The sequence below is a fragment of the Tiliqua scincoides genome, chromosome 3 (genome assembly GCF_035046505.1).
Source record: "Tiliqua scincoides isolate rTilSci1 chromosome 3, rTilSci1.hap2, whole genome shotgun sequence".
Lineage (NCBI taxonomy): Eukaryota > Metazoa > Chordata > Lepidosauria > Squamata > Scincidae > Tiliqua > Tiliqua scincoides.
The window spans coordinates 1,753,998-1,769,944 of NC_089823.1; the positions used below are offsets into that span (position 1 = coordinate 1,753,998).

The following is a 15,947-nucleotide window of genomic DNA, read 5'->3' on the forward strand; positions in this document are numbered from 1 at the left end:
TCAATTTGTACCACAGCATTATATTAGCTGTTTTGTTCTCAATACCTTTTCTAATGATCTCAAGCATAGAATTGGCCTTCTTCACTGTCATCGCACATTGGGTCGACACTTTCATCAACCTGTCCACAAGGACCCCAAGATCTCTCTCCTGATCTGTCTCAGACAGCTCAGAACCCATTAGTGGCTAATGGGCTAATAGGCTAAGTTAGCCTATATTTAAAGTTTTGATTCTTTGCCCCAATGTCCATGACTTTACCCTACTTACACTGAAACACATCTGCCATTTTTCTGCCCAGTCTCCCAGTTTGGAGAGATCCTTCTGGAGCTCTTCACAGTCTCTTCTGGTCTTCACCACTCGGAAAACTTTAGTGTCATCTGGAAACTTGGCCACCTTGCTGCTTAGCCCTGCCTCCAGGTCATTTATGAACAGGTTGAAAGTACAGGTCGCAGGACAGATCCTTGGGGCACTCCACGTTCCACATTTCCTGAAGCCCACTAGAGCTTTCCCAAGCTTTTTCCCAAGCTTGGTTCCCAAGCTTTTAAGTCCCAGGATCACTTTTTAAAATGATGCTCTACTGGGATCCACTGAGCTTTACGAGATTGAAAAAAAACAAACAGTTCCACCTTACCAGCTGCTCCAGCCTCTATTTTTATCCTTTTTACTAAAGTGGGGAGAGCACCTTCTGGAGCATTTGTGGAGCTCCATTGGATCAGGACCATTCTGGTGGCTTTGTATTCCCCTTCGCCTGGACTTTGACAGGAGCCAAGATATGTTTGCCTACTTGCGAGTAAATGCACACTTGTGGATCAATTTCACTTTCCATGTAGCTCAATACATTATCCTTGTCAGTTTGGGGGGGGACCTTCCTTCTCAAGTGTTTTTTGGGGCCAACAGACCGGGACCGTTCTGGTGGCAGTGGATTTCCTTCAAAAGGTCTGCACTTTGAAGTAGACTGAGGCAGAATTGCCTACTCGCAGCTCAGTTTCACTTTCCATAGGGCTCAATACATTTTCCTCATCAGCTATCAGCTTGTCAGTTTCACAACTCACTAACAATCAGGTCAGGACCAACTGGTGTGTCCAGATCCACAGTTTGAGAAACACTGCACTAAAGGTTAACAGGAAAGTCTAGTCTTCATTTTATACAGCACTGTTTTCATCAATGCACAGAGCTGGTATGAGGAACTTTTAACCCAAGTCACCTCTGTCAGCCACCTGCTTTAACAATCCAGTCCAGTGGCCTCCTGAAGACCTTCCAGAGCAGAGAGTGCAGTCGCCCAGCTACCCACTCGCCTAATTTGTTAATCCAAGTTCAAAATCAGATGGAAAAGAATGAAGCCATTTCTGCCCAACCCTGCATATATGCCACAGGGATCAAATGTGCACGCCTGCGGACTGGGCAGAAGTGGGTTAAGTAAGGTTTGACCTGATACAGCCTCTGCAGGAATTCCTCCACCTCTCCAAATGCAACTGGGACCCAGTTTCAAAATGCAACTCTAGCTGCCCTACCAGGCAGAAAACTATAGCCAGAAGGATCCCAGCATCAGAACAGGATGCAAACTACAAAAAGTGACTTCCTTGAGGGAAATTTATACTCTTTGGCACAAACGTCTCCCCCCCCCCCAGACTCTGCCTTATACCATTAGACAGCTGGCCCATCTGGCTTTGATCACGCTACTCCGACTGACAGTGGTTCTCCAGATCTGCCAGATCTGGCAGACTGTCTCCAGACAGTCACTCCACAAAAAACGTATAAACCAGCCGCTCCACAAAAAGCAGTGAAGCCACCTCCTTTGTGCATATGCACACACTGCACTTTATTACAGAAACTTATCTCTAAGGAGGTGAGTGCTGCATAACAAACAGCAGCATGTACAAGCTATTATAATGCAGCACAATAGAGCATCCAGGCAGGGGAAATCCAGATTCAAAACTCTACTCTGCCACGAAGCAACCAAAACAGGGGCTACCAGAAAGACATTCAATTCCTTCCATACCTTAAGGCAGAAGTTCTCAAACTTTGAGGGAGCTTTACTCCCTCAGTAAGTTCTTGCGGGGAAGGGGCTAGGGCAGCGACACAATCCCCAGAATCGCGTCGCTAAGGGGAGGCGAGGGGGGTGCTTTGCACTCATGTTATGAAGGCAGGGCTACAGCAGGCTGCAGGAGGTGCGAGGAGCCCTGTGCAGCCCTGCAGGTGCTCCCAAAGCTTGGAGCGCTTGCTAAAAGCAGGCACAAAGCACCTCCTGCAAAACGGAAGTGCATTGTGCCCACTTTTAGCAACTATTCCAAGCCTCAGGAAGCACTGTGCAGGGCTGCACAGGGCTCCCCGCACCTCCTGCAGCCTGCTGCAGCCCTGTCTTCTTGGACGTCTCAAAAAAGACATAGTGGAAGTGGAAAAGGTGCAAAAGAGAGCCACTAAGATGATTACTGGGTTGGGGCACCTTCCTTATGAGGAAAAGTGTGTATGTGTACATGATGTGTATGTGCAACCTCCTGATTTTAGAAATGGGCTATGTCAGAATGCCAGATGCAAGGGAGGGCACCAGGATGCAGGTCTCTTGTTATCTGGTGTGCTCCCTGGGGCATTTGGTGGGCCGCTGTGAGATACAGGAAGCTGGACTAGGTGGGCCTTTGGCCTGATTCAGTGGGGCTGTTCTTATGTTCTTAAAGGCTACGGCGTTTGGGCCTCTTCAGACTAGGAAAGAGGCACCTGAGGGGGACATGATTGAGACATACAAAATTATGCATGGGAAGGATAAAGTGGATAGAGAGATGCTCTTTACACTCTCACAAAACACCAGAACCAGGGGACATCCACTAAAATTGAGTGTTGGGAGGGTTAGGACAGGCAAAAGAAAATACATCTTTACTCAGCGTGTGGTTGGTCTGTGGAACTCACTGCCACAGAATGTGGTGATGACATCTGGCCTAGATGCCTTTAAAAGGTGATTGGACATGTTTCTGGAGGAAAAGTCCATTACAGATTACAAGCCATGATGTGTATCTGCAACCTCCTGATCTTAGAAATGGGCTATGTCAGCTGCAAGGGAGGGCATCAGGATGCAGGTCTCTTGTTATCTGATGTGCTCCCTGGGGCATTTGGTGAGATACAGGAAGTTGGACTAGATGGGCCTATGGCCTGATCCAGTGGGGCTGTTCTCATGTTCTTATAAGTAAGTGCAAAGCACCCCCCTCACTCCCCTTAGTGACACGATCCTGGGGATCACTTCGCTGCCTCCCTCCCCTTTCAGGGACTGAGGAAGCATTACACAAACTAGTGGGTCACGACCCATCAGTTTGAGAACCACTGCCTTAAGGAGTTCTGACTTTTTAGCTTTGAGAAGAGACAAAAGAGATCTATAAAATTATGTTGACAGAGTGAATTTATAGGCAACTGTTTTCTTAACATAATGCCAGAACTCATAAACACTGAACAAAACTGATTAAGAAATTCAGGTTGAATGAAGAGGTCCTCAAGCAATGTCTAGGCATTCCAGAAGACTCAATGCAACAAGATGCTGAAACAGCCACTAATGTAACTTGTTTTTAAGAAGCATTAGATCTGCTCTTCAAAAAACTAATCTACAGTCTTTCAGGCACGCTGACCAGGCACACCCCCCATATTCACTGACATATCTCTGTTTATCTAGAACTGGAGGCCAAGACCAGGGATAGTGGTCTCCCTTCTGTCCTACTGCTATAGACCGAGTGCTCAGCTAAATGGGCTCTTTAATTGGATCCAACACAGTTATTTTTATGGTCTTAAGCAGCTTGGGGCAAGCTACACAGTTTAATTATACAACTCTTTGCATTCAGCACTACAGAAATATATTTAACAGGCCGACAAGTTGGCGACAATTCCTCATAACTTCCAAGTTCTAGCAAGACTGTTCTCTGATCAAGAGACAGACACAGTCCATGCTCGTGACACCATCAAAAGAAAGAACACTCACTTGCAGTTGCCAGGAAGTGAAGAATTGCACATGAGATGGAGAATCCAACATCTCAAGAATGCGGCTCTCTATATTTTGGTGTTTTGTTTCACTAATTTCTAACTCCTTATTACTAAAAAGAAGGATCTGAAGTGAGGGGACCATGTCAGGTGATAGCCTGAAGTGTGTGTGGGGGGGACGGGACGGGACTGAGAGGCAGGACTTTCAGCAGCAAGGGGGTGGGACTTCAGAACTCTGAACATCTCTCACAATGGGCAACAGTTTGGTTAACAGCACCAGATAATCAGAGGCACTTGGGTATAATCAGCTTAGGAGTTGCATCCCTGGATCCTTACCATTATGAGCAAAACTGTGCTAGCCAATTTTGTGTGTGTTGATTGAATTTGTGTAGTTTTCCAAGACTGCTCAAGGTTCAGTTAATCCTGTCACTTCAAGACAGAGGACTCAGAGTACACAGATCAACTCATGGGCTACACAGTGCAGGCACAAAGAAAGGAACCTTTTTCCTCTTACATTTTGTTGATGATCTTGATGAAGATGCTGCAGTCCTGGAGCTGGGACAATGAATTCAGGGCATCATCCAGCCTCAGGCTGTTCACCTGCAGAAGAGACAACAGAGTCACAGGCTAGCAGTTCCCAGGACACAAAGCAATATGATGAAGTGGCTAGCATATCAGTCTCAGACCAGGCAGACCTGAATTCAGATTCTCTTTCAGTCATGAAACACAATGAGCAGCCTGGTTTGGTCAGTCACTCTTTCTCAGCCTGATCTATCTCACAGGGTTCTTGTGAAGCTAGGTTTATTTTAAAGGTTAGGCAATTTTTCCCAGATATCAAAGCAGTTCACAAAAAAATTGATAATAAATTTTAAAAAACCATACACATAATTAATGCAAAATATAACATTAAAACTTTGAACAGTTACAAAGCTGGGAAAGGGGATTTTAGGAAAATAAAAACATTTTCAACTTCTTCCTAAAAACAGAAGTGAATGAGCTGTAGGAGTTTCTTTGGGAATGGAGTTCCACAAGAGTGGGGGCCACCCCTGAGAAGGAAGTTTTAAATAAATTAGGAATGGAATCAATGCCTTATAGCTATATTAATGGGATAACCCGAAATCTGAGGCAAGATACCACCCAAACAAATCACTGTTTGCCGAAAAATTCCATGAGGAAAACATGGCAGGAGGACTGGTCTAGAGCAGGGGTGTCCAAAACTTTTGGCAGGAGGGCCACATCATCTCTCTGATACTGTATCAGGGGCCGGGGGAAAAAGAATTAATTTATATTTTAAATCTGAATAAATTTACATAAATGAATATATTAGAGATGGAATTTATATGAATGAATGAAGGTCTTGCAATAGCTCAAGGCCTATAAAAGGCCTTGCACAAAGCAAGGCCAGCCTTTTCTTTGCTGCTGCCGCTGCATCACAAATGTGAAACAGCAAGCAGTGGAGGGAGCCCTTGTCCCACAGCTCACATGAGAGGTCAAAATAGTTGGCCATCACGTTGAAAGTAGTTGCATCAGACCAGCACAGGCTCCAGTAAGTCTCTGGAGGGCCAGAGGCTCACTGGAGACTGGGGGCTCCCTGAGGGTCGGATTGGGAGTCATCAAGGGCTGCAAGTGGCCCCAGGGCCGGGGTTTGGGCACCCCTGGTCTAGAGCAGGGGTTTCCAAACCCCAGCCCGCGGTGAGCCTCTATCCGGCCTGCGGCCAGCCTCTTGTCCCCTGAAAGCTCCTGGCCCACTTTGCTGAACATGACTGAAACTATGCTCTGGTTGCATCTGAAGGGTGTTCTAAGGGCCAGAGAGGTTGAATGAATGAGCCCAGTCATTCATTTATTCACACATCTAAGTTCAATCTCTAATTTATTTATATAAATTTTATATTTAAATTTTTTTTCTGGCCCTCAACACCATGCCAGACGTTTGATGTGGCCCTCTGGCCAAAAGGTTTGGAGACCCCTGGTCTAGAGGGTAGAGCAGTCAATTTCAACCACTGTGCTGTGGCACACTGGTGTGCCACAAGCAGTCCAAAGGTGTGTCACAGGAATTTGGGGAAAGGTCATTTATTAGTGGAGCCAATGGGGGATGTGAGCCTCCACTGGCAGCATGGTGTGCCTTGTCAAAAGACTGATGGTGTGCCTTGACAATTTTAATGCCTTGTCAGTGTGCCAGGAGATGAAAAAGGTTGAAAATCACTGGGGTAGCCTGAAGATAACATCTGAAGGTTGCCAGTTCAAGGCCACCTGCAGCTCCCTGAATGGGGAGACCTTGAAGCAACTGACAAGCTGAGCTGAGTTACTCCACCAGCTCCTTGGTGTGAGCGAAGAAGTATCTTGGCTGCCCTTCAAGTGAGAGATGGAGTGTCGTGAAGATGTACAGTTTAGGTCTAGTAGCATGTAGAGCCTGAACCAAACTAAGCCAGTAACAGTAACAGAAAAGTGGCTTGCAGTTCCTAGCTGCAAGGATGTGAGTAAACAACAGCCAACCAGAATCACAAATCAATGGAAGGTAAGAATGTAACACCTTTCCAGACACAGTAGCGCCTATCAAGCTGACAAAGGGCAGCTGTGGATACCCAATAAGAGGAGTAAGAACTAGGAGGGCTAGCAACCAGACCCGCTTCAGGAAAGTTCTGTCCCCAAAAGTCCCTGATTGGACAGCCCAAAGTCACCTCAGTACTATTAGCATAAGAAGTATAAAAAAGGAGACCCAAGGGGGCCTGCTGGGACAGAGTTTGGGGGCAACATCCTGCACACTTGTCCGCCATGGGCATCTGGCCTCACAGGTAGCCTGGAGCTAAAAGATCTACAAAGAAGCTGACCCAGGTGAGAGTTAGGGAATAATAGAGATAACCAGCTAGCTTAGTTATTTTAATGCTGATATGGTTCCTAGATGTTTATGCCTCTAGCATTTGCTGCCTTATGTAACTTTATGTAACTGTAAGTACTTAATAAACTAAAATCTCTTTTTACAAGTTGTCTCACTGTCTGTTGGGGACCAAGGTTCAGAATCCTGCCTAGCCATTCAGCAAACTACCAAGTGCTCATTGAGGTCTAGTAACTTGAGGACTGAAGTTTTAATTGGAGAAAGCGTTCAGTACCTGCATAGATTTAAGCCGAGGGGGGTCTCAGTATCCCTGGACTGAGACACTAGCACATACAAGGTGGTGGCAGTACTACAGAACAAGGGGCCTTGAGGGCTTTAGGGTTCGAGAACCAAGAACTCTGAGCACCCCAAACCCCCCTAAGTTTGCAACAAGGTGCTGCTTGTCAGCCAGCGTGGGAGGCAAATGGGGGCCAGAAGTGATACCAGACTGTGAAAGATCCATCTGAAATGTTCTTGAAAGATAGAACGTTTCTGTGATTGTAAAAATCCCCTCTGGGGTTTAGAGATAGCCTACCTATGACCGGAAAGGCGGAAAATAAATACCAGTATTATTATTATTATTATTATGAGGGCAGTTAGCAGTTCGTAAGATGCAGGGCATGCAGACCAACTTGGCAATCTCAGTCTCAAAGCCCGCAGTCATTGAAGGCAAACAGTCCCAGGAGTAAGTCCCTTAAGTCATCAGCTCACAGCTTGATGCACCCTAGAGAACTAAAGAATGGTGCACATTCCACAGAAACCATGGATATGGAGAGCAATTGTACATACCAATAAAGACAACAAAGATAATCTATCTTCTTTACAGTTAAACATGCTTCTGGAAGCAAGAAAAACAATGGCAACCAGGGAAGTCTAGATGAAGGTGCACTCCAAGAGATTCAGCTTCACTGGTATCCATTTATTCAGTGGGTTTTTTCCCTAAAGTAGCCACCAAGATGGTAACACAACATAATATTTTAGCTCTGCTAATCTGGACTGGTTTTTTTGCCCTTAAAAACGGGGTCTCTAAATATTAAAATATAAAATTTAAATAAATACATTAGAAAACCTAAGGCCGTCAGATGACCCAAAAACATCACTTCTGGTTTTTCAGGAAAACCAGGAAGTGATTTTTTAAGGCCTTTAGAAGGCATTCTGAGGGGAGGCGCAAGAACCCTCAGAACACCCTCCAGATGCAAATGGAGCACAGCTCTGGTCACATTTGGTTGAGTGGGCCAGAGGCTTGCTGTGGACCACATCCAGCCCCCGGGCCAGGGTTTGGAGACCTCTGGCCTACAGCAACACTAATGTTGTTGTTCTCTGTTACAAACAGAAACAATATCCATGTTTTGGCAAAGTCCAAGTCACAGAATGCAACAGTGCTGTCACCAAGTGGTTAGAGGTCCAGGGACAAAATCTTGCATTGTCCCCGCCCCAAGTTTATGAGTGTTGACAGCAGCCACCACCTTGGCAAATGGGGGGGTCACACAGTGAGTGACTAGTACTGGGGGGGGTGGTTCAAGGAATCAAGAGCCTACTCAGGTGTTCTCTTGTCCAGGGCCCAACTTGGTCAATCACAGGTAAGAAACTTTCAGCAATATTTTTTTGAACAGCTTCAATTCTTAGAATTTTAACAGGATCTACAATGAGCAACCCTCTCCTGTCTTTTGCACATGATTCACTCCACGTCTCAAAGTTGAAGGCAACAGCCACCTCAACAGCCGAAATGCAAGCTATGAGAAATAGCAAGGGAAGACCAAAGGTTTCTAGACAGTCCTGGAAGGGGTGCTTGCCTATCTTGGAAGCAACAAGTGCAAGGCAGCTTGTATAATAATGCTGTGTCAGCTATGCAACCACCTTTGGACAGTCATCAGGGAGCCTGCGAAGGCCTGGAGGAAGAAGGGGACACTATAATGACAAAGCAACCTGAGCAGTTATCAAGAATAAGGACGTGATACTTTACCCAGGCAAGGAGAGCAGAGGCTCTCGTGCTGTGGAGTGACATCTTCGTGCTTTGCCAGGTTCACTTTCAAACCTAAACAGGTAAAAAAAAAAAGAGGGAGCACACAGTTAAATTCCCATTTGAAAAAGGCCACCTTTGTCAGCAAGAAACATGAAGGAGCAATTGCTCTGTCCAGCTAGCAAGCTCAGCACCCTTTACAAACGGAGAAGGGAATTTGCAACTTCACAGTCCAGGAAGCACCTCACTATGCACATCTTTGGTTGTACAAGAGCTAAAAGGTAATGTCAGCCTGTACACCTTGCCGGCATCATCCACTGAGCCCATCTGCAAGGCTCTTCATTCCTATGCCACGCCTTTGAACTATACAAGTGCTGAAACTTGCTCAATTCTCAAATTCTGTTGATGACCACCAACCCCCCATTTGTATCAAACAGGAACATAAATAATCCACCTAGCAAGGACCAGTCCTTGCTTCTGAACAGTTCTCGGAACTTGCTCTTCAAATAAATGGCTTGTTCATTGTCCTTGCAGGTATTTGTCATGCAGATACCTGCAAGGACAATGAGCAAGCCAGGGTTTAAAAGTAGGTGTAAGAGTGCACATGGAGGGGCAGTTTTGACAACACACACACACACACACACCCCAGTCTATTAAAGAAACTCACAAGGAATTGAAGGGATGTGGTGGAGTGCACGTGTTGGGAGCGGATGCAGACATGTCTTTTACCATGTGGGGCTGGTTTGGGGCTAAATGCATCACCCAATCTGGTCCACTGATTAATTTCGCATCCCTGTCTCCTGCCTCCCCTTTTTACAGATACTAAAGTGTAAAGGACTCAACTAAAATTATGGCATTTCACTCCTTGAATGCACGAAGGCTATTTATTTAATAGCCCAACCCTATCCACACTTTCCTGGGAGTAAGCCCCACTGACTCTAATGGGACTTGCTTCTGAGTAGTCATGCATTGGATTGGGCTGTAAAGTTCTTCCTGCCTCTCTCTCTCTCCCCCCCCCCCCAATATTCAGGGTGCTCAATACAGCTTACAAAAATATATTAGCAAAATAGAACACTACACAGAAAACAAAAAATAATGCAACAAAACAGAAGCTCCCTTATGTAAGAACAGGTTCGGTTCAAGGGGCCTGTTTGTAAGTTGTTCTGTCTTGAAATCCAGCCTCACTGTAAGTGGTAGTGAACATATAGCAAAATATGAAAGTAAAGCATATTTACAGCTTGGTCTTCTGTATTGTGTGGTCCTGCCTTAAAAAATGAGCTGCCTGGGGCTGGCTAGCATAAGAGGGAATGTTTGGGAATGCTGAGGATGGGCCACCTTGGTCTCCTGAAAGGTCTCCAGCTGAGTATCCTTAAGCAGGGGAGCTCCTGCAGCAGTAGTAGTGATGAACATTATAAAAGCTGTTCAGAAAACACAGGCAGCAAAAGCAAAACAGTTCAGAGGCAAAAGAGGAAGAAAACCAGGTAGAAAAGGTTTTTATCCCTTGATGCAGGGTTTTTCAAACTGGGGCGTCATGAAGATCCAGCCTGTGGGCCCTGGCCTCTGCCCCCATAAGGGGCGGAAGCAGCCTGAAGGCAGGGAGGAGGCAGCCCTCCTTACCCAAGCCTCCTGCAGCCTCCCCAGGGCGTGCAGAGCCTGGTGTGATGGCAGGGTTCCCCGCAGCAGTGAAAGTGGAGTGATCGTGCTCCACTTCCACTTCAGCAAAGGCAGGGTGCGATTGCTCTGCTTTTATATTCACTGTTACAGGGAGCCCTGCCAAAGGTTCGCACCAGGCTCCCCGCGCCCTGGGGAGGCTGCAGGAGGCTGGATAAGTGCACCCAAGCCCCTGCAGCCCCCTGAGTGATGCGATCCTGGGGATTGCGCCGCTGCCTTCCACCCGCCCCTGCTGCCTTGCCCCCCACCTCCACAAGCACTTACGGTGGCTCAAACTCTCCAGGACAGTTTGAAAACCACTGCCTTGATGGAAGGCTAATGGAGAGGGCGTAGCTCTTAAGCCAACCAGGAGGAAATTCCACAGCAACAAGAGGCTACCACAGAGGCCCTGCCTCTTGTTGCCATCAAACTGGCTTCTGCCAGAGGCAACATGCATCCCAGGGCCCCTTAGCTGACCTTAAGGGATGAGTCAGTTTATATGGAAGAAAGCAGTTCCTCAAATACCCTGGTCCTAAACAAAACAGCTAATATTATAATGCCGTTGTACAAATCAATGGTAAGGCCACACCTGGAGTATTGTGTCCAGTTCTGGTCACCACATCTCAAAAAGGACACAGTGGAAATAGAAAAGGTGCAAAAGAAAGCAACTAAGATGACTGCTGGGCTGGGGCACCTTCCTTATGAGGAAAGGCTACAGCATTTGGGCCTCTTCAGGCTAGAAAAGAGATGCCTGAGGGGGGACATGATTGAGACATACAAAATTATGCAGGGGAAGGATAAAGTGGAAAGAGAGATGCTCTTTACACTCTCACATAACACCAGAACCAGGGGACATCCACTAAAATTGAGTGTTGGGAGAGTTAGGACAGACAAAGGGAAATATTTCTTTACTCAGCGTGTGGTTGGTTTGTGGAACTCCTTGCCACAACATGTGGTGATGACATCTGGCCTAGATGCCTTTAAAAGGTGATTGGACATGTTTCTGGAGGAAAAATCCATTACGGGTTATAAGCCATGATGTGTATGTGCAACCTCCAGATTTTAGACATGGGCTATGTCAGATGCAAGGGAGGGCACCGGGATGCAGGTCTCTTGTGGTCTTGAGTGCTCTCTTAGGCATTTGGTGGGCCGCTGTGAGATACAGGAAGCTGGACTAGGTGTGCCTATGGCCTGATCCAGTGGGGCTGTTCTTATGTTCTTAATATAGGACTTTAACGGTCAAAACCAGCAACTTGAATTATACCTGGAAACTGGCAAACAGTGTCGTCCCAGTAGCAGTGGTTACGCTGAGTCCCTGGCTGCTCTTTCCCCAGTAAGCACACACCATGCCAGTCATTGAAGTCTCCTGGGCTTCAGAAAGCAGGAATATCCTTTGGTTGAGCTCTCCCATTTCAAGCAAGGGGAAACGCAGGCCAGTAGAGGGAATCGGAAGCAGCAGCAGAATGATTGCTTCCAAGGCTCTCTTGGAGTAGCTCAGAATACTGATTCAGACAGCCCCAATTCCACACAAGGGTTCAGCTCAACATCGGCGAGGGTTTCCTGCTCTCTGAATGCGTAAGCCTTCAACAAGCAGCAGCTGCAGCCAGCTGGCTAGGAATGTTATGCACACTTGCCTCAAAAGGAGCATTTCAAACAGACAACTCTGCATAGCTTTTTCATGATGAATACAGGTTCAGCTTCTGACTGGGCAAACACAGTTTGTTCAATTCACCAGTCAAAGACTGGTAAACTATTTTTAAAACATTCGCTTGATTAGAACAACAAATAAGAAAAACACAAAAACAGACACTTTAGTCATCAATAGGCTTGATACTAATGCTAATTGCCTACACATGTTAGTTAACTATTACTGTGAAACAAACTTTTAAAAAACTGTAAGACATTATTATAAAAATATACGGTACAGTTCCTATAAACTTGCACGTTGTTAAACAGATCTGTTCATTGATTTCTATCCTGGACCCCCAGGGTTACTCTGCAGTTACAAAGTTTTGAAAGCTAAAGTTAACAGCAATGTAAGGGTATGTCATGAATATGTACATGTTAGGTCTCGGTTAGCATGTGGAGCCTAAACCAAACTAAGTCAGTAATGGAGAAGTGGCTAGCAATTCCCAGCTGCAAGAATGTGAGTAAATAAACAAGAATTACAACCCCTTGGAATGTTTAACACCTTAGTAGACAGAGAGGTGCCTGATCAAGCGTGATGGAGTGCAGCTGTGGATCTCCAGTTGGGAGGGGTAAGAACTAGGAGAGCTAGCAACCAGGCCAACTTTAAGAAGGTTCTGTCCTCAAAAGTTTCTGATTGGACAGTCTAAATAAGTATGAAGTCACCTCAGCACTATTAGCATAAGAAGTATAATAATGAGTGCCCCAAGGGGTGCGCGGGTTCCTTCTTGGACAGAGTTTGGGGGCAACATCCTGCACGCTGTGAGCTCCATTGTCCAACATGGGCATCTGGCCTCACAGGTAGACTGGAGCTAAAAGATCTACAAGAAGCTGACCCAGGTGAGAGCTAGGGATTAATAGACATAGCCAGCTAGCTTTATTATTTTATTGCTGATATGTTTCCTAGATGTTTATGCCTCTAGCATTTGCTGCCTTATGTAACCTTATGTACTTAATAAACTAAAATCTATTTTACTAAGTTGTTTCATTGCCTGTTGGGGACAAAGGTTTGGAATCCTGCCTAGCCGTTCAGCAAGCTACCAAGTGCTCATTGAGGTCTAATAACATGAAGACTGAAGCTTTAATTGGAGAAAGAGCTCAGTGCCTGTAAGGGATAGAGTTAAGCCTAGAGGGTCTCAGTGTCGCTGGACTGAAGCACTGGCACATACAGGGTGGTGGCAATTCTACTAAGGAGAGGGGCCATGAGGGCTTTAGGGTTCAAGAACCAAGAAGTCTAAGCACCCCAAACCCCCCTAAGTTTATGACAGGGTAACTATTTAAAAAAATCAGTGTTAATAGGCAGTTGTGTGAAGCTGACAGCAGGTTAATTCTTCAAGTATCAGAAACGTCATGGCACACTGGATCAATAAGGTCAAACAGGCAGTCAATTGACATTATTTGACCAGTCAGTTAATCAGCGTGCCAACTCTACTTGGAACAACTTTGGGCATTTCTAGTACTTGGTATGTGTTCAAAAACAGGCTTTAGTCATTCTGTACAGCGCTGGATTACAAGGAATGAGGTACCCAAGGGAACACATTAAAAGACCATTTATGAAACTACACACATTAAATGTTTTAGTTGATTGCTTACAAATAAATCACAGCTGGAAGGAGCAGCTGAATGACCATGGGACATTGTTACTAGCTCAGGCCTCTTACCAGCATATGCTCCATTTCTAAAAGCTCAACAAAGTTGTTCATGTCCTACAGAGACAGAGAGGCTCTAAACCACAGAAAGTCAGGAGAACCCTGGGAAAGGCGTGGCTTGTGTCTGACTGCTTAATGAACTGTATGTTTTGCTTGGAACTTTAATTCTGTTCATAGAACGAGATTAGGGCCCAGGAGGAAATGCTGGGACCTCATAAGAACATAAGAACAGCCCCACTGGATCGGGCCATAGGCCCATCTAGTCCAGCTTCCTGTATCTCACAGCAGCCCCACCAAATGCCCCAGGGAGCACACCTGATAACAAGAGACCTGGATCCTGGTACCCTCCCTTGCATCTGACATAGCCCATTTCTAAAATCAGGAGGTTGCACATACTCATCATGGGTATTACATACCTATAATGGACTTTTCCTCCAGAAACTTATCCAATCCCCTTTTAAAGGCATCCAGGCTATATGTTTACCTCTGGTAAACAACGTACCATCCTCCTCACTCCCTCCCTAAACATGGGAAATCCAATCAAAAATTCCAGAGTTTCGAAGCTTTCATCAGCAACTGCCCACAAATATGCAGTGCTGCTGCAGCAAAAACAGACAGACAGACAAAAGGAAGCAACTCACACTTCAGCTGTCCAGATTCTAACAAAACGTCATGTTCTGTGGTCAGACTGTAAACATCAGACATCTAGATTAAACAAGCTGAAAGCCCAGAGATACAGGCAGCCTTGCAGAGGAGAGTTGGAAAAAGACGCCCACCAGGTGCCACATATGCAGAGCTCTGCCTCTGATCATTCTATCCTTCTACATGACCAGAAAAATATGGCAATAGCTGTTAAACAACCATTTTGTGGACTCAAATCCTTGCTAGTTGATGTTTGTAAACTGCCCAGAACGGTGGGGGTTTAAGATTAATGTTTGGAATGTTTGGAAAAGCACGCGTGCACACACAGGAAGGGGAAAAAGCAGTTCACAGCTGGAATGCAGCCAGGAAACAGAGGCCTGGTTGTGGTGGCTGCCTTTAACAACTGAGCCTCATTACTGGGGAACTCCAAAAGGCCCATCACGTTACAAGATAAACAGAGCAGTTGACTTGCCTGCACCTAAATGCTCAACATGTGTATCTGTAAATAGAGTGACCAGATATCCTCTTTTTCATGTCCTCTTTTTTAGCCTTGTGACCTGGAAAAGAATGAAAATGTCCTCTTTTTCTCTGCAAGTAGGCCCCTGCAGGCAACACATAGGCTTCTTGTAATTAATAAGTTGTATGAAATAAATTATATGTAATATAGTTTTAAATTTAATGAAAATAGTGTTTAAATTAATCACATGAAATCAACAGATGAGTTTTCTTCAGCTTTTATTTTATCATGTCCTACATTTTTCTTGGATGCCCTACATTTTGGGGTGCCCTCTTTTGCAGTTATGACATCTGGTCATCCTGGTAAATAGAACAAGTATTACAGACACACTAGGTCTTTGGTGATCTGTCATTTAAAAAGGAACCTAAACACAGTAGTGAGCACTGCTCCTGAAATTGAATTGTTTCATTCAACTGTTGAATGAAGGCTGGTGGGGGGGTGGTGATTATGTGTGCTAGTGGTTTCACTGCTAGATGTGCCTTTGACTTCTGCAGTGTTCGCACTAAGACAGCAGCAGGAAGTTTGGAGTTAAGACACTGCCGGGATGAGCCACTAATAGTTTTTTACCATCTCCCCCTGCTGATATAGAAAGGCAATGGGGAACAGGATGTAACCAGCAAGCAGAGAGCTCCTTTTGGGGAGGGAACATACACATGCTTGCTCCTGCCCTCATTAGTATGGAGGCAGAGAGAAACCACACTAGTTTGATCCCTTCACACACACACACACACACACACACCCCTCCACCCCAAATTAACATCAACATGTTAACATTTAAAGTAAGCTGACTTTCAGATTGTTTCACTAAATTTTTCACACTGTGGGAATGAGCGCCAGTCATTTAGAAAAGTAGGCATGGCATACCCCAGGGAACTTCCCTGGACAGCAGCAAGTTTCAGAAGGGCCACTATTTGGAGCTAAAATTGGCTGAACGATCAGCAATATTTTACTCTGTAAACTGCTTTATGAACGACTCTTGCTGAAAAGCAGTATATAACTATTCTTCTTATTAACAATAA

At 45.5% G+C, this 15,947-nt stretch overlaps 1 protein-coding gene across 4 annotated transcripts in view; it reads right to left on the minus strand.

Moving 5' to 3' along the window:
* Positions 1-15,947, minus strand: part of NUMA1 (nuclear mitotic apparatus protein 1) — a 65,151-nt gene that overhangs the window by 36,898 nt on the left and 12,306 nt on the right. For all 4 annotated transcript variants that reach the window (XM_066618869.1, XM_066618872.1, XM_066618868.1 and 1 more), the window contains exons 2-3: positions 8,788-8,859; positions 4,467-4,552 (exon numbers count right to left, since the gene is read on the minus strand). In XM_066618869.1, coding sequence (XP_066474966.1) covers positions 4,467-4,552; positions 8,788-8,829 — 128 coding nt within the window. In that variant the 5' untranslated portion in view covers positions 8,830-8,859. The remainder of the gene's footprint in view (positions 1-4,466; positions 4,553-8,787; positions 8,860-15,947) is intronic.